This window comes from Syngnathoides biaculeatus, chromosome 13 (genome assembly GCF_019802595.1).
Source record: "Syngnathoides biaculeatus isolate LvHL_M chromosome 13, ASM1980259v1, whole genome shotgun sequence".
Taxonomy (NCBI): Eukaryota; Metazoa; Chordata; class Actinopteri; order Syngnathiformes; family Syngnathidae; genus Syngnathoides; species Syngnathoides biaculeatus.
In genome coordinates, this window is record NC_084652.1 from 2,251,857 (window position 1) to 2,270,666 (window position 18,810).

Consider the following 18,810-nt stretch of genomic DNA (forward strand, 5'->3'; position numbering starts at 1 on the left):
GCTCCTTCTTCTTTCTATTTTCAGACAGTCTAGAAGTCTTGTTGCACCACAGTGCCTCCCACAGGTGAGTTTTGATACAACTTCTTCTTCTTTTCCTTTCGGCTTGTCCCTCTAGGGGTCGCCACAACGTGTCATCTGTTTCCATCTAAGCCTATCTCGTGGATCTTCCTCCTCCCTAACACCCACAGTCCTCATGTCCTCCTTCACAACATCCTTCCACCTTCTCTTTGGTCTTCCTCTCGCTCTCTCTTCCCTGGTAGCTCCATCCTTACCATCCTCCTACCAATTTACTCAGTCTCACGCCTCTGGACATGTCCAAACCATCAAAGTCTGGTCTAATGAGCTCATTTCTAATCGTATCCAAACCTGCTCACTCTGACCGAGAACCTCAGCATCTTCATTTCTGCCACCTCCAGTTCTGCTTCCTGTCCACCGTCTCTAATCCGTCCATCATGGCCGGCCTCACCGCTGTTTCGTAGACTTTGCCCTTCATCCTAGTGGAGACTCTTGTGTCACCTTCCGCCAACTGTTCCACCCGGCTTGGACCCGTTTCTTCACTTCCTTACCACGCTCACCACTGCTCTGGATAGTTGACCCTAAATATTTGAAGTCATCCACCCTCGCCATCTCTTCTCCCTGTAGCCTCACTCTTCCCCCTCCGCCCCTCTCATTCACGCACATATATTACATATTTTGCTTCGGCTAATCTTCATTCCTCTCCTTTCCTGGAGCGTGCCTCCGTCTTTCTGATGGTTCCTCCACCTGCTTTCTGCTTTCACCGCAGATCACAATATCATCTGCGAACACCGTAGTCCAAGGCGATTCCAGTCTACAGTCTTGATACAACACTCACCTTTTTCAATAGAGATCTGGTTTTGCGCGGTTTTGGTTATCTCAAGTCCACCGCAAACGACTTGAGCAAAAAAAAAAACAAAACAAAAAAAAAAAAAACCACTTTTCTCATCATATTTGGAGTCTCTCACTTTTGAAGTCTCGTCTACCCCCTGCTTCAATTCACCATCCCTCTTCAAAACAATCGGATGAATCCTGCCAAACTCCTCTGAGATCGCTCCTCCTCCTCCCCTTCCTGCGTTCACCTCCCCCGCCCTCCTCTTCAGTCTCAGGAAAAGTTCAATGACCTCGCTCTGGAAACCAGCTGATTTTCATGGAGAGGAATGCCAGGAACGCAGTGATGCGGGGAAACAAACAAGCCGTTTTAGAGGAGCGACAGGGAGTCGGCCTCCGGATAAGCAAGTCTGCAGTTTTTGCGGGGGAATTTTGCTCCACGCATTCATTTGAGCATGATGTAACCGAATAACTTCATCTAAACATTCTCCGGCGATGAAGCAACTCCTCCTGACGCCACTCGTTCCTCTTTTCGCGCTGCGGTGCATTTGTGCGAGACGCACGTCGCTTTGAACTGCGCAACCGGCCCGGCGTTGACCTCCATCGCAGGGAAACGAGCATCCGACAAATGAGAAGAACGAGTCCGCTTTTGTGACAGCCGAGGTCCGTCGTCTGTGTGGTGGGAGGGAACTTCCTCGCCTGCGTTCTCAACGTCTTTAGATTGCGACTTCCTGTTGTGGACGCTTCTGTCGGGCAAAGGTTAACAACAAGTCAAGCAGGAAAGACGGTGATAAAAGACAAAATACGTTTTACGGCCAACAAAACAAAAAAATGTAGCCGGACAAACAGTCGGAATGAGACCCCAAAGTCGCCGGTGAACTTCTTTGGAAGAACCAGACCGGACGAGGTCTCGTTAAATGCCGAGCCACGGGCAACGAGACAGCGCTTGAGATAAACTTTGTGGAATTTTCAGTTCCATTGTAAACACAAGTTTGTTCTTGAGCTTTGCGTTTGTTCCATTCGCACTCCCGACAGATGCGATGGCCGATGATGGCACATTGACTCAGAACGTTCCTTCCCAAAAGAACGTTCAGCGCTGCGGGTGTGGACGCTTGGACGGGTCCGTCGCAGTCAGCAGGCGCGTCAGCTGAGAATCAGATGATCGTCGAGTCGGATGACTAAAAAAAAAAAAAACAAAAAAAACGGACAGCACGTCTCCTGCTTTCGTTTTTTTGAATCCGTCTCAACCGGTTGTCCTGTTTCACCATTTCATACAACCCAGAACGTTGATTGCACGATGCCGTTGCTTCACCTCTACTTGGTAAATATCACACTGCCGCGTTGCGTTCCAGAAGACTTTTGGCTTTCCGAGGGGGTTCCGTGCCGGCGGATTTGCACGCGCTAAACGACGAACCGGCTCAGGAATGAAATCATAACGACGCTAAATAGTTGCCTGCATGCCATGCACGACCCTGGAACCTCATGTCGGGCCCGCGGTAGAACGAGGTCTTCGGAAGTCCTTGCCTTGATTTTTTTTTTTTTTTTTTTTTCCAAGAACCTCCGTCTTGGAATATTTTTCAATCTTTTGTCTCGTCCTCCATGAAATGAGTCGACGTTCTGAAATTAAAATTTAAAAAGCAGCAAATGAAGGTCAGTCTGCAAGCTACTTTAATCTTTTCAAATTACGTTGATTAAATGGAGAGAAAATAGATTCTTATTAGATTTTTTTTTTTTTTTTTTTGGTTGCAGCCCTCTGCTATCAAATGTGAAAGACAAATGAAGCACTTTATAGGTCAATTTGCAGACTTAATTAGACCGGCAAGCTTCCTCCCCTGCCCTCGTCTAGACATGTCGACACGTCCTCTGTACGGCAAAATGACGTCGATGGATTGAAGGCGTTGGAAAAAAAATGGACTGGAACAGAAAACGCGCACGGCGGCATCCCTGCCGGCGTTCCTTATTGTCAAACACGCGCACACACACACGAAAATAAAATAAAATGCAAATCGAAACGGCTCGGGGGGGGGGGAGAAATCAGTCTGTCAAATTCTTTCGTTTCCAATTCTCGCCATTTTCTTTGAAGTCGATGGCAATATTTGAAGTTGCAGCGACAGGCCGACAACCAATTAAAATGTGCGCCTTGAGTGAAATGGATGCCCCCCACCGCCCCTCCGCCCGCCCGCTACTGGGAACCATAAGACCACTTGAAAAAACTCGGCTGAAAACTCAGAGAAAAGTCACGAAATGAGGAATATTGTATATTACTTCATTAAAGATCCATCCATCCATCCATCCATCTTTTCCGGCTCGGGCCGCAGGGGAAGTCGCTTCAGCAGGGATACCCAGACTTCCCTTTCCCCAGCCACTTCTTCCAGCTTTTCCGGAGGGATCTCGAGGCGTTCCCAGGCCAGCCGAGAGACACAGTCTCTCCAGCGTGTCCTGGGTCGTCCTTGGGGTCTCTTTCCTGTGGGACATACCCAGAACACCTCACCGGGGAGGCGTCCGGATCAGTTGCCCCAGCCACCTCATCTGGCTCCTCGACACTGAGCCCCTCCCTGATGACCGGGCTTCTCAGCCGTTCTCTAAGGGAGAGCCCGGACACCCCGCGGAGGAAATTCATTTCGGCCGCTTGTATCCGGGATCTGATTCTTTCGGTCACGACCCGCAGTTCATGCTCGTAGATGAGGGTAGGAACGTAGATCGACTGGTAAATTGAGAGCTTCGCCTTTCGACTTCTTGTTTGCCAATAGAAAAAGAACATTTGACTTGGCAAGATTCCTGAAAACAAGTAAACTGTCACGGGCATTGTCTGGCCACTGCCGTGGGCGGCGCTTCCTGGGAGGGGCGTGGCCAGGCCACTGCCCTGGGCGGGGCCACTTCAGACAGTTGTCACAAATGTGTCACATTTGGACAATAATGGACTAAGTTCTTGAATGGGAAATGTGTCATCGGCATTGGTTCGTTGCTGCTTCCTTGGATACTTTGCTGCTGTGCAAAGGTTTAGTGTAGAGCGATCGCTTGCCTGTGCCTCCTTAGTCTGACCACGTCTTGTCATATTTCTCTGTTGGCCTCACAGTCATCGGACCTCGTTTGTGTATCTGGACCTTGCTTACTCACCTAGCGTTTTTGTGCTTCTACTTGTTTTGCACTGCCTTTTGGTATTCACCTGTTTTTTGGAATAAAACCACTCTGAACATCATGCCTTTGCCTGGGAGTCCTGCATTCAGGTCCGCCCCCATCCCGCTGGTCCGTGACAGAATGAACTGGCCAATGCCGATGACAAATTAATATATTTTAAAAAACTTTTTGGGGGAAGTTTTTGCACACAAGCGTCCTTCTTCATCTTATCTTTGAGAAGATAAGATTGTTTTTAATTTCTAAGTTAAATTCCACATAAGTCCGGCCCAGCCTTAGCCAGACTCCGCCTCTAGTGGTCCCAAGGCAAATTGAGTTTGAGACTCCTGGTCTAGATAAATCATTTACATGAATTAATTTTTGGCAAATGCACCAGCCATAATGAGGACAAAATTTAACAAGTTCAGCTTGAAATAATTGTCATGAGATGGTCGCGATGATCGGTGGTGTAGCGTACACAGGAAGTCAGTTCTCCCAATTTCCGGATAGCGTCACGCGACGTTCGGCGTAAAGTCGACGAGCGTGCCGAAAAAGCCGCCGTTGATCGCCACGAAAAGGCCGAATTTTTGATCCAACCTTTAGAAACGATCTCTTTTGGAGCGCATTCAAACGTCCAAATCAATACGGCGATGATATCCGAGCAACGGCTGACCTCATTTTGCCGTTTTCTGTGGACAGATCCCGTTTCCAGATGCTGCCGGGGGGTGGTTGGGGGGGGGGGGTGCGCACACGCCACCCGTGCATTTTGGACAACAATAATAATAGCATACTGTTTGTTAATGGCCAGCGTTGCGCCAGGAAATCCCAGCTGTGGTACTGATACTGTGTGTGTGTGTGTGTGTGTGTCCTGAATCTAAGAGAGCAAGCGGGCACCCCGGGGCCATCTGCTCCCCGCCGCGCTCACATGTCACATTGCGACAACACGGCATTATTGATTCACACCGCCACATCCGCTTGTGCGTGTGTACACACTGCCGGCGCGCACGGGCGCCATTTGTGGACGGCAAATAATTGATTTGCACCAGCACATCCGCTTCTGTTTGCCTGCGCGTGTGTGCGAAGTTGAAAAGGGCGAATGCAGCCCATCGCTGTAATAAATATCCATTTCTCCCCAGAGTCACTTTTTAATATGTGAAAGGCCACATATGAAAAAACTGACTTTAATAAATGTTAAGTTTTGTGAGCCTGGCGTCAACAGTGGCTCAGCTGCTAAAGCGTCGGCCTCACAGTTCTGAGGACGTGGGTTCGACCACTGCACCATCGGTGAGCTCTCGAAAAAGATTGCATACATATTGTTGCCATCTAAACTGATGAAATATAACTCGGGCGGCACCGTGGTCTCAGGTGGAAAGCGTTGGCCTCACAATTCTGAGGTCCCGGGTTCCATCCCGGCCCCGCCTGTGTGGAATTCGCATGTTCTCCCTGTGCCTGCGTGGATTTCCTCCGGGTGGGCACTCCGGTTTCCTGCCACATCCCAAAAACACGCAACATTAATTGGACACTCTAAATTGTCCATAGGTGTGATTGTGCGTGCGACTGTTGTCTGTCTCCATGTGCCCTGTGATTGGCTGGCGACCAGTTCAGGGTGTACCCCGCTTCCTGATGTTGACAACTGGGATAGATTCCAGCACTCATGAGGATGAGTGGCAATTTGAGGGGGGATTTGAACAGCCGGTCCTCAGAACTGTGAGTCCAGCGCTTCCCAGCTTAACCACCGTGCCGCCACCGTCCACCTATCCATCCATTTTCTTCACCACTTATCCTCACGAGGGTCGCGGGGAGTGCTGGAGCCTATCCCAGCTGTCAACGGGCAAGAGGCGGGGTACACCCTGAACTGGTCGCCAGCCAATCGCAGGGCACATGGAGACAAAAAACGGTCGCGCTCTCAGTCACACCTATGGGCAATTTACAGTGCCCAAATTAAGGTTGCGTGTTTTTGGAATGTGGGAGGAAAGCGGAGCGCCCGGAGGAAACCCACGCAGGCACGGGGAGGACATGCAAACCGGGATCGAACCCGGGACCTCACAACTGTGAGGCCAACGCTTTACCAGCTGATCCACCGTCCCGGAGCCGCCACCATTACATTCATAATGATATCTGAGTGACACCTTGAAGGCTTAATCATGTCGTCTGCTCAGCATGTTTTAAAGAGCACCGCCACGAACAAGATCAAACGCATGATAACAACATGCTAACTACTAATTATTACCTTAAGCTAGCGTCCGTTTATGTTAGTTCTATCCTCCGATGTCAGTTGCTCGTCGACGTCAAGTTGGCTAACATGCAAGAATGTAAAACAATCTAATCTAGATAGAAAGACAGCTTGGGGCAGAAGGAATTCAACTTTCAAACATGAACACTCCCTACCGTACAAACACGTTTTATTTATCGAACGAGCTCCCTGAATGAGGTTTTTAACATCCAGTTATTTAAATCGAAGACTAAAATAGAGCTTGCTGGTTTCAGGCCAGGCAAAAACCTTAAAAACTGAATAGTCCAACCACGTACAGAATACGGTATTGTATAAAAAGTGGGATTAGTATTGACCTGTCAATCACTCGTGGAATAATAGCCAATCAAATAGCCGCATTGGCTTGACACGCCCCTCGTATCGTCCCACAAGCAATACTGGTTGCCAGTAGCGTGCGCTTGGAAAAAATAATGTTACGAAGAAAATGGTCCTCAGATGCGCTTGGGAAACGTGCAATTCTGATGGAAGATACCCGGCTAGGTGACAAGGGGGCCGCTCGATTCATTTTCCAAAGCCTAAAACACAGTCGACCAAGTGTCTACGATGGATTAAGGGTCGCGCAAGAGCGCACGTACAACTAAATGTGGACAATATCAACAAACACAAGCCTGTATGTTTGTCTTTTATTATGTCTATTTGCCTATTTGTATCAAATCGGACTTTTAAGACAGAGCACTGGCTTCCATTACAAGCCAAGTCAAACTTTTTCATCTGGTGACTACGGTACCGACTTGACTTCATCACCACTGTTTAAATGTAGAAAATGGAACCGAACTCACTTCCAAAGACTACAATGATGTTACTCGTGATCTTTCCAAGTAAAAAGTACTCAACCCCGCTTTACATGCGCAGTACGATTCCACTATTTGATCCTGTTGGATTTCAATATGAAGTTTGTCAGGCGTCAAACTTTTTTTTTTTTTTTGCATCGATCGCCAACGTTTTGCTGTGACTCTGACATCGCGTCCCGCTCCGTCCAAAATCTTAATTCCGTGTACGTATCCTCGTGTGAAATAGTTGAGACTTCTCTGTAGAACTCTCTTGGACAAGTCTGACGCATTTGGCAAAAAACATACCCCAATATTATCCGGAATACGCGATAGCGAATCGACTTTAAACATCTTCTATTCAGTCGCCATTTTGGACGCTTGTGGGACATGGCGAAGGGGGCGGAGCTTAAACTCGCCATCGAAAAGTTCCATTGTGTTCATCTTGCTACGGCTTTTTTTTTTTTTTCCCTTAAAACATTTCTCAAATTCCACATTTTTTAATTTTAAGGTGCTTCAGAGTTCCACCGTATAACAACCAAAGAACAAAAAAAAAAAAAAAAAAAAAAAAAAAGGGGGTGTGACCCCCAGGTAGAAAAGCCTTTTATTGATTATTCTCCGTTGCCTAAGCCCAGCGCTTATTTCCACCCATTGACGGAAAAAAAAAAAAAAAAAAAGCAGCACATCCAAACAACGGACCCGGATGCCAGTGTCAGGTAACGCCACGGATCCCTGAAAAATGCAGGGACACGCGAGAGGCCTCTAAATATAGAAGCGGCAGCATCACTCGCTCCCCTCGCGGCCCTTTAATTGTCACGTCAGGCGTAATGCTGCGGCGCCGTCATTATGTTCTTATCAAACAAAAACACCAAATTCTGAAAAAAGAAATAAAAATAAATAAAGCAGGCTAACGACCCCGTCGGAGGAGGCGGATGAAAGAGTTTTCCACCTTTTCCCGTCACGGCGGGAGCGCAATAACGAGGAGCCCGCTGGGAGGCCGACTGACTTTGCCACCGGGCAAAACCTCGCGAATTGTGCAGCATATCAATATATATATCAATATATATATATATATATATATAGCGCAAGGTTAAACGTTTCTTCCATTTTTTTATTTCGGGGACAACCCCCCCGCCAGGCTTTTGAAAGAGATCTGGTACAATATCCTCAGTTAATTGCCGGTGCAACCGTGGCCAGCTGGGATGCTTTTTTTTTTGGGTGGGGGGGTTGTGTATTGAGCTAAGCGAGCGACTGTTGCACGGCTGGCCTTCGGCTACAGTAATTTTTTTTTTTTTTTTTTTTGGGGGGGGGGGAGAGATGGTTCCTCCCCAAATTACAAAAGTCCCTCAGGTCCTATATTAGGCTGTTCTCAAGAAGAGTTATCAGCAACTCGTCCCAGCTGTTTGCCAAGGACTGGAAATACTGTTGTTTTTTTAATATCTTGTTTTTTAAATATTTCTCCATCTTAAGCAAGGTACACGAATTCCAATTTTTAACATCTTTTTTCCTTTTTAAAACATGTCCAACCCCATAAATTATGAGTAAAAATGGGCATGTCCGAATATGCACTTACTGCTCTTCGAGTGTGCGGTGGACCAACGTTATGCAAGTAAATATGTGCCGCCGAGATTTGAATTTGAAATTTAAAGTGACCACATTTTCCATAGTTGTAATTCAGTGTAACTTTTCAATGTTCATAATTCAACCGGCGACAATTCGCTGTCTGAAATTCACCCATCAATCCATTTTCGGAAATACAGCTACAGTGACGCCTCGGTTCTCGACAACATTAGTTCCAGAAAACGTTTGAAAAGCGAATTGTTCAAAAACCAAATCAATGTTTCCCATTACAATGAATAGAAAAATAAATAATGCGTTCCGAGCCTAAAAAAAATGTGGCTTTTTAAAGCATTTTTAAAGCTTTTCCTGATAATAAACTGTATAGTAGAAATACATGTATAATTTATATACTTTATATAATAAAATAATTTTAGAAATATATTTACCTTTTGCATAAAATGTATGCTTTAGTAGTAGAGTACGCTAGGCTGGGAGCGCATTGCCGTATCTGTCGCGACTCGGCCCCCAGCCTTGTAAACGTTTTTTTTTTTTTTTTTTAATAACAAAAGTGCAGAATAACTTTAAACGAGCAACTTTCCTTCTTTGGAGCCATCATTGGGGGTTAATACGGTAGTTAGTCCTCGATAAGAAGAAAAACAACAGTCACGACCGGAAACGTCAGTGTGCAGAGGCTGCATTGTAACAATAACAAAAGTGCGCTGGTTGCGCCGCGCGCGATATTATTTCCGGGTTTTTTTCAGGGGGCGTTGGAGTACAGATTTCCGTTTGAAAACAGAAGCGAAAAAAAAAAAATCTCAATTTTCATTCCAAAACCGATTTCTTGGAAAACGGGGACGTTCGAAAACCGAGGCTTTGCCGTATCGAAAATGTGATGACTTTCCATTTCAAATTCAAATCCCGGCGGCCCACAACACACATAAACACAACTCGTCAATATGGTGATGCATGACTTGAACGGTGTTTGTGTCCTCAAGTCGCTTCCTAATTGACTGTTTTTGAACATCACAACCATGGAGTCTGCGGTTTGACTACACGGATCAGAATTTACCATAAAAAATATTCAAACGTGTTGACCAATTATTGATATCAGCCCTGAATGTTTTTCCCGAGCAAATGGGGATCTCTTAACAAGTCCCACACCACAGGAAAATTGATGAGGATAATCTTTTTTCGTCATCCATTAATCGCGACTTTGCTGACATTGACGGAATGGGCTCAAATTCGGCCCGATAATCGGGAGGTGCACGCGTAATCTTAGCGACTACTGAGTTGAAACTCACCAGCAAATAAATGATTATTATATTCTCGCAAAGGCATTGCGCGGGTTTGTTCCAGAACAATCGTCTGACAAAAGAGCAAAAAAATAAAAAAATAAAAAAAAAAAAGGGCCCACACCCTTCATGGGCCACTCAGGAAAGCAACACCCAGCTCGTCTCCATTATTTATTTACAGTCTCGCTTCCCAAGCAGACATTCCTGCGGCTCTCCTGAGGAGAGAAGGCCCGAGAATAGTCACACGGGGAAGGGCTGCGAACGGCCGCGGCAACGCAAACAAACAAAAAAAAAAAAACAACAAATCACTAAATCCGTTTAAGACCTCGCCGGGGCGGATTTTTACGAGGTGTCGCCCGGGTGCATATTTGGGACTCGTTCCCCCGAACGCTCGGTATGTCTGGAATGCTCGAGGAGGCGGCAAAAGCGGGTGGAGTGAGCGCAGATTACAGGAAGAAAACATCAACCTCTTCTTCTTGTCTTTGGAGCGTTAGAAAGGTGAAGGCATCCTCGAGTCGCGCGTCGAACGAGCAGGCTGACTTCGGAGGAAGAAAACGGAAAGAATTTCGACAAAATGCAGGACATAGTCCAGACTTAGCGATTCTCCTCGAGGCAACGGTCCGCAACCAAAGGGCAGCGCCAGACTGGTCCCCATCTTGAAAAAGGAAATTTAGTTTGGGAGAATCGGGCGCGTGTTCCTCTGCGCACAAATCAGATCGCCCATCTTCGTCACAAGATGCCAAAATTTCCAAACATCTTGGGAAATGGGACATGAAAATTCATTTGTGTGCTGCTGTTTACGATTTACGATCGCACTGAAATCCTTCGCAACGCTTTCAGGTGCAAGTTTTTCTTGGACAATCCGTATATTCCTGGGTTTGGCACCCGCAGGTTTACCTAGCCTCAATTTTCTTCAATCTTCTCTTTGGGTGACCTCAAAGTGCTTAATTGGGGAGTCTGAGGGAGAACCCCCCCCCCCCCCCCCCCCCATGGCAAATATAATTGTGTCAGTCATCTCCAGGTTTTCGATCCCTATCAAGCGCAGATAGTTTGGGTCCACTGCCTGATGAGAATACCAATAATTGTGGTCATTTTTGCTCAAAGTTATTGCGGTATGAACTTTTCATACCATTTCATCTCGCCAGAGGCTGCGTGTTATTCCAACGGCAGCCTGCATTGCGAACGGTTGGCCGCCGCCTCCTCCTCCTCCTCCTCCTCCTCCTCCTCCTCTTCCTGAATTCCTCAGACAAGAATGTTTGGAACAGGACTCTTTGTGCTCGGAGGAGCTCAACGGGGACTTCAGATCTCTTCACTTCGCGTCAGGCCGGGCCCCGTTGGAAAGAAACTTTTTTTTTTCCCTTCGCGGTCGCCGGACCGGCGGGCGCAAACGTGGCGGCAGATGGCCGAGGGCTGAGGAGGGGGTACACTGGAGGGTCCTGGATGCCAATGGAGGGTCCTGAATGCTTTCAACCACACTAAGCAACACAATCGAATTGTAGAACCCATTCCTTACCTGTACCAATCGTGGTTCCGTTACAAAATAGCATTCTTTGGCCTTGGTGGAGATCTGGGCTGAACTGTGTACCAATTCAGCGATAAGTGAATGATTGTGCTGAATTGCCTCACAGGGAGGTACTTCTAATACTTTGCTCACAAAAATATCATCATCATTACCTCTGCCAAGTGGGAAAGTGCGACGACCGACCGGCGACAAACGTTGTTTTCATTGATGTTTGCTGGTCTTGAACTAGTTAGCAGGACCACGGAAAAGCTACCCATCCATTTTCCACAGGGTTTATCCTCATTAGGGTTGCAAGTGAGGTGAAGCCTACCCCGGCTGCCGTTGGGCGAGAGGCGGGAGACACCCTGGATGGGTTGTTAGCTAATCACAGCGCACATCCAGTGTACAAAAAAGCAGCCAAGAAGTCACGGTCTCATTTAAAGCTGCGGACAATTTGCACGAGTCGTCAATAAACCAAATGTAGGTGTGTTTATCAGAGCTGGAGCACCCAGAGAAAAGTCAGCCTCGCAAAGCTTTTCAAGAGATTTGAACCAGGACCCTCAGGACTGTGACGTAGGCGTGCTAACCCCTCAGACGTCAAGCTGTTCTTTGCAAAAACTAAATTTCCGTGCAATCTTGTGCCAGGTGAGTGAAATCCATTTAATTTCAGGGAGGATCCAAATAATTTATAAAGTAGAACCCTGCAGTTTTTGCCATTAGGGATTACGGCAAGACTGTGCAAAGACAAGAGCAGATCCAGAAGACATCTTTGACACGGCTCTTACTGGATCTAACGTTCTGACCGACCGCTTTCCATCCATTAGAAGCGCCGGGTCGTCTTGACTTTGCCATCCCTTCCCAGGACAGGTTTGCATCAAGGATTATGGCTAGACTGTGCAAAGACAAACCAGATCCAGAAGACATCTTTGACACGGCTCTTACTGGATCCAACGTTCTGACCGACCGCTTTCCATCCATTAGAAGCGCCGGGTCGTCTAGACTTTGCCATCCCTTCCCAGGACGAGTTTGCGTCGAGCCCAACTGAACGCCACCAACGATGCGTTAAATGGTCCGGGAGACACAAATTGGAGCTAAGTGAAGTTTTTATTTTGGCCCCCCTCCTCCCCCGCGAGTGTTTAAAAGCGCTTCCTTTGCGAGTCCGCTCCACCGCCACTCAACGTGTCACCTAAATGGAGATTAACGACTTCCTCCCACTCAGCCTCGGTTGGAGGAGGCGAGGCTTGGTCGCTGGGCGGGTTTTGGCGCTCCGGATGTCTGCCGCGTTGTGGCAGCGCGCGAGGCTCACCTGTCAACTGACATCAACGTGCATCTACGTTGCCCCCCCCCCCTCCAAACTGGAGTAGACCACCTGGCGGCGCGTTGCATTCCTTTTGGCAACCCGATCTGTAACAGTCCGTTAAAAAAAGGCGCTCAGGTGCATTAACTCCTTCCTCTCTCCCCGGGACAAATGCGAGGTAGCATTCGTTATATCTGTTTTTTGACACAATGCGACTTCTTTACGGAAGTGTTTACCGCGGCAGGATCACCGTTTGAATCTGGAAACGGATTCGCTTTTGCGGTAACCTGACATGGCAGCCAAACTGGAGTCTTCCGGGCTGTTCCTTGTCACCTTTCCCCACTCTAAACGCGTCCCTTACCACCTCCCGGGCCACTCCGACGTCATTTGAGACGCCTGCAAACAAACGCAAGTGTGAAATGTGCGGGCAAAGCCGCCGCCGTCCCCCGGTGAGAAAGTGCAACGTCGGGGGCGAATGGAAGGACCCGTTTGCGTGGAGCGCATCGGCACAATATCGCACCAAACACTTTGTATTCTCTGCGGCGCGTTGGACTCGACAGCCATTAGCAGCCGCTCCTATATTTGGACTTAGTTGCTCCTAAAAACAACAGGAAACAGAAAGTGGCTGACAGACAGCTGTTTCCACGCCACTCTCGCGTGTCAAAAAAGCTGATTGGCCGGCAGCTTTCTTTTAAGAACAGCGGAAAACACACAGCTAGTACAACACATCGATTCCGCACTAGTTTTTTATTTTTATTTTATATAGACCAAAGCCGAGTGCCTGAAGTTCCATCCTGATTCTGTGTCATTTGGCAGATGGTGCGTAAGTACCTAAATAAATAGATGCGGTCGCTCCAAAAAGGGACAAATGTGGCACGTTTTTTTTTTTTTTTAAATCCCCCCAAAGCAGATTAAAGATTACAAAAAAAAAAAAAAAAAAAAAGGGGGTCGGTTCATGCAAAGCAGGACAACTCGGAAGGAGGAAGTGATGTCTGCCCGCCTATCCGGTCCAGGGTCACGGCAGGGGCCTCGAGCGGCTGACTTTGGGCCAAAAGCCGGACTACACCCTTGAACGGCCGCCAGAGTCCGGAAATGATCCCGCTGCGTGGACTGCTACAGTACCGAATGACCCGTCGTGTGATCTCAAAAAGCCTTTGCACCATGTACTGTCCTGCCGGCCCAATGCCGAGTATGGATTCCGTTGCCAAGACAACTAGGGTGGAGCGATCCTGACGGAACAATGCAAGCAAGCGGTTTCTACTTATGGGTGTAGAGGGAAGGGTGTGGGGGGCGCTTGGACAATAACTGCATTTTCAGTCATGGGGGCAGCACTTCACACACTTCACTTTGTGAACTTGGAAACGAGTATGTCAGACCTCAGACACAGTAGTCCGGTCTACAGTCTTTGGCTGTTGGCTCTGGATCTTCGCCCAGTTTTCTTGATCATGCCAAACCAGCCCTGCGGCGCGAGCCGAACAGACTGTCGACCCATCCGTCCAGTTGTCCTCAATAGGGCGGCGGTCGAGCCGAAGCCGGTCCTCGCCGACTTAAGGCCAGATGTGGGATTTACCATTTGCACCCAATCACAGACAACGTTTCCAGAAGAGTCCAAAGAATACTTTTAGATGAGAAATACTCCAACTCCAGCCTTCCAAACGACGCTAATTCAACAATCCCCTCGACTAGCACAGTTGAGATTTTGCAAACGGGAAATCTTGGGGATGTGAACTTTGTAAATTCAGAACGGGCCATCTGGCAAACTGGTCCTACCAACATATCCAGTGATATAATCCAGTCTAATCCATGGGATGCTCTCCCTCTTTCTCTTCTCTCTCTCTCTCTCTCTCTCTCTCTCTCTCTCTCTCTCTCTCTCTCCGCCGTCGTCGCCTCCCAGCTGTGAGCAGACTGCAAGCTGACCTACATTATTGTACCGGAGGCTCCGGAAACATTCGCCATCTCACTCGAAGAAGAAGAAGAAACAAAACCACTCAAGACGAGTAGAAATCAGAAAGGGGTGAGCCGGCGTTGGCGCCGGTGCTGGCGGAGGGCCGGCAGCCTTTGCTATGCGGCGCAACCTGCAACTTGGCACACTCGAGGGGATGGAATCCCCCGGATGAATCATTGATGACCCCCCCACCCCCCACCCCCCACCACCAAAAAGCCAAAATAAGAGAACGCCACAAACGTTAGGTTCTCATTAAAAGCCACTTCGGCTAATGAAGAGGCTAATTCCTCGTAGATTAGTCTGATGCTCGTGGATTTCGACTGCATGGTTGCTACAAACTAATGCCAAGATCACCTGAAGCTAAAGACCGGACTGTCCGAGACCGTGACAAGACCCTTACGTTGGGTAGTCGAAACAATGACAAGACCAAGACCATGAAAATCCAGTTAAAACAGGACAAGGTACAACAGCTGAAGAGCCTTCTCTCTTTCACGAATACATTTTGATAGCCAAGATGTCCGTCAGTCACAATACTCCGAAGGCTGCGGCCATTACGGGACCGTGGTACTAACACGAACTGAAGCTATTTGTTGTCCTTCTTTTTATTATCCAATTAGTCGATGAATCGCAGATCAGTTCTGGAATTCGTCGGTTTCTGAGACCCAAACAAGACAACTCCGAGACAAGACCAAGACCTTCAAAATGTGATCTCGAGGTTGACAACACTACAACGCACTGAGCAGTGCGACTGAACTCGACGGGACTGTCAAATCCTCAACAAATGATGGTTGGCGCTAACAATCCCTGGAACGACTACACTGTTCTATTATTATTTTTGTGACCCACAGACAACGTGAGTCAGAGACCCGACCTGACCTGACCTGAAGGCTCCGGCGACTATCAGGATAAAAAGAGAGGAAAGAGCGAGAAGAAACAGGTCAGTAACACAAACAAGGCCGTGCGCGGCATAATTCTATCAACTCTTCCGTCCATTTTGCCATTTTTGTCACGAAAGATGAGGCCTGTCGCGTTGGCCTGCGAGGGTGGCCATTTTCTTACAACTCCACGACCGCAATTGCGGCCACATTTGTCGCAGACAATTTGCGACCGCTGAAAAGTCGTCGCAGAACCAAACAGATGATGCTCAGTTCCCGGTAGGTCACGTTGCACGGGCCTTAAAGCGACGGGCGCGCGATGATCATCGGACAAAATTTGAGGATTCCCTGCCCCCTCGCGAGCAACGTCAGTAACGGCCCGATTATCGCGTGTCTCGAAAAGATTATCCTGAGCCGTGAAGCTGTGCTGTAGCGCGTTTACAGTGACAAAAAAAAAAAAAGTACAATAAATCTCCGGTTAGAGCAGAAAATGATGAATATCAAGCCTGTCCGATATTTACGATAGCAAATCCTTGCGTGCGGTCAATAGCGACTTCAGGCAAGCCGAATATTGGCTGATGCACGTGGCGTGTCGTGTAGATCATCACCGACCTTGCACATTTTTGTTTTGCTCGTCATGTTTGAAGCCCCACACGATGAACTGCTTGACAAATATTACAAAGGCAAAGAAATGGGATGCCAAAAAGGAGGCTGGCTGTTGCACAGAAAAGCTGTTCCCAAAGTGGAAAAGTCATTAAAAAAAAAATAAAATAAAATAAAATAACCCGCGTCACAGGCTATTTCCTGCAGCACAGCACAGTTTTCTGAGTTTGCTCTTCTCCAATATTAAATGTTAAAATACCAAAACGCAAAATTGAGTCCCAAAAATATTTTGGACCCTTGTAGGCCACACCGCAGTTCCGTGACAGATGCGTGACTGCAAGCCCAATCGACCGGAGACGAGGGGCGGGGCTCGGGCGAGAGCGTCGGGAGGTGTGACAGAGCTCGCTCTCTGATTGGTCCGTCGGGCTTGACGGCTAGCGTCGGCGTCCAATCGGAGCGTCGGACGAGCGAAGACCGCCCGTCCTTGCGCCTTCGTGCGTAATGGGAACACGTCAAGCTCTTTGGCTGGAAAACCGCAAGTCCAAACGTGATATAATGTGGCGTGTGAGGTCACATCTGCATCGCGCGCGGCGCGGACGGAGAACCAGACACGCGCACGCCCAATTCGCCCGCCGCTGTGCCCCGGCGGTACCGAGAAACGTGCAATCAAATAATCATACAAATACAAAAACAAAAACAACCAAACGTGTAATTACACTCACCCAGCCCCCGTTGTCTTGGATCCAGCTGCCGAGGGGTCCGTTGAGGTACTCGGTCATCCACTCGGCGATGTTGTCCACCTGCGACGTCATCTCCTCTTTGGTGGCGCACTCCGCGCACAGGGTCCCGCCGAACTCTAAGAAGGCGATGATCCGGCCCCAGTTGACGCCGTCCCGGAACAGTTCGTCGATCACCTGGGTGAAGCACAGCTGAGCCGCGGCGGAGGAGAGGTACACCTTCCGCGAAATCTCGGCGAAGTCCGGCTGGTAACGTCTCTCGAGTTCGTCGCCGGCCTCGCGCAGGACCCGGTGGATGTCGGCGAGCGGGTCGGGACCGGGGCTTCGCTCGGGCCCGGCGCTGACTCCGCGGCACCGGTGCACCAGCGTCGGCGCGGGGGCGGCCGGCACGCCGTTGTCGGCGGAGGCTGCGGCGGCGTCGTCGTCGCCCGCCTCTCCCCGAGCGGTACCGAACCCCCACTCGTAGCCGCGTTTGGAGAGTTTGTGGCAGAGGTAATTCTCCACGATGGTGCGATTGCGCTCGGTCGCCATCTGGTCTTAATTTGGCACTTTGGACTTTCGGATTTGGCTCTCAGATAAAAGGCATCGTGCATCGACCGGATGCACAGCCAAAAGTGGACCGCGGCCAAACCGAACCGAGCCTCCGCCTAAATCCCGCGCGCGAACAGGAAACGGAAGGTTGCAAAAGTCCCCGCAAAAAGCTGCGAGGCGCACTGGCGAGCTGGCCTTCGCATGGAAATCCACTGAGCGGAAGAGGCTGGAGCGGCTGCGGCTCGATTCCCGGCGCGCGTCGGCCGCACGAGGAGTTGCGCACGGGAACGGGGGGGGGGGTAAAAAAGCGGGCCGCAAAGTTGCCTGCGCCAGAATGGCCGCTGTGCGTGCGCCGCGTCGCAGACGCTTTGGTTCAGGCGGCGAGTGAGCTTCTCTCGGGAGACCACTGGCAGGGTTCGGAACCCTCCTCCTCCTCCTCCTCCTCCTCCTCCTCCTCCGCCAGTGGGCTGCTCGATGCGCGTGAGCTGTTTGCTGACGTCACTAACGCAAAGTGCACCCTTTGGCTGCGCTCTGGAGCCTCCAAGCGTACAGTCGGAACTGCAGACGGAATCATTCATTGGACTCAAATACTGTACCGAAGATACCCCGAAGCCGTCTGTGTAATGGCTGCACTTTTTTTTTTTTTTTTTTTAATGAGGATAATCAGGATTCCTCCGGGGGGCGGTTAGCACGTCTGCCTCCGAATTCTTAGTTGGGCATGGGAATCTCTCCGGAGTTTGCATGTTCTGCAGCATCCTCCCCGAAACGTGCACGTTTTTGTACATACGAGACATAATTGCGTTGCGAGCGCGACGCCTTGTTTCATTTGCTGTGGCCGACAGTCGGGCGCCCCCCCCCCCCACGTCGGGAGGGACGCCGGCTGACCCAAAGGAGGACAAGCGCCTTAGAAATTGGGTGAATAAGCACAGAGGCTAGCCACATGCCTCGCAGATCTGTAGTTTAGGGTTCAGGTTTTGCGTGATCTCCCCGCACCCCAGATACTCCCGCGTCCTCCGACAGTGGAAAAACATGAACGTTAGATTCATTAAAAATCGAAATTCCCCATATTGCGAGAATGCAAATGTCTGCTCATTTCTGCGCGCCTCACAGTCAAGTCAACCGGGAGACGCTCCAGCTCCTCATCCTCAATGACGACGAGCCGTCCGCCGCCCGTCGGCTCAGAATCATCCCCGCAGGAGGACTTTGCATTTTTTTTTTTGGGGGGGGGGGGGATCTCCAGCCAGGCCTCAGGTCCCTTGATTCAATTCAGCTCACTTTTTCTGCTGATAATTAATTATCTGGGTGTGTTTTCATGTACTATTATTATGATTAATCTCCTTTGGGATAGGAAAAAAAAAAAAGAGAGTCAGGAATATCCCAATTTATGCAAATGTGGAAAGCCCCTTCAAGGGAGATTAGCTTCATTTCACCACAAACGGAATATTTAAGTTTGGAAAAAAAAAAAAAAAA

General features: G+C 49.0%; 1 protein-coding gene and 1 long non-coding RNA gene across 2 annotated transcripts in view; one reads left to right on the top strand and one right to left on the bottom strand.

The window, feature by feature from the left end:
* The window catches only part of LOC133510585 (uncharacterized), a 29,293-nt gene extending 13,762 nt beyond the window's left edge, over nt 1-15,531 (top strand). Inside the window, exons 2-3 of the long non-coding RNA XR_009797648.1 lie at nt 25-64; nt 15,443-15,531. This is a non-coding gene — a long non-coding RNA (uncharacterized LOC133510585). The remainder of the gene's footprint in view (nt 1-24; nt 65-15,442) is intronic.
* Nucleotides 1-17,788, bottom strand: part of bcl2b (BCL2 apoptosis regulator b) — a 39,572-nt gene extending 21,784 nt beyond the window's left edge. Inside the window, exon 1 of the mRNA XM_061838649.1 lies at nt 16,795-17,788. Within this exon, the coding sequence (XP_061694633.1) occupies nt 16,795-17,340 (546 nt within the window). The 5' untranslated portion in view covers nt 17,341-17,788. The remainder of the gene's footprint in view (nt 1-16,794) is intronic.
* Between the last annotated feature and the right edge of the window lie 1,022 nt (nt 17,789-18,810).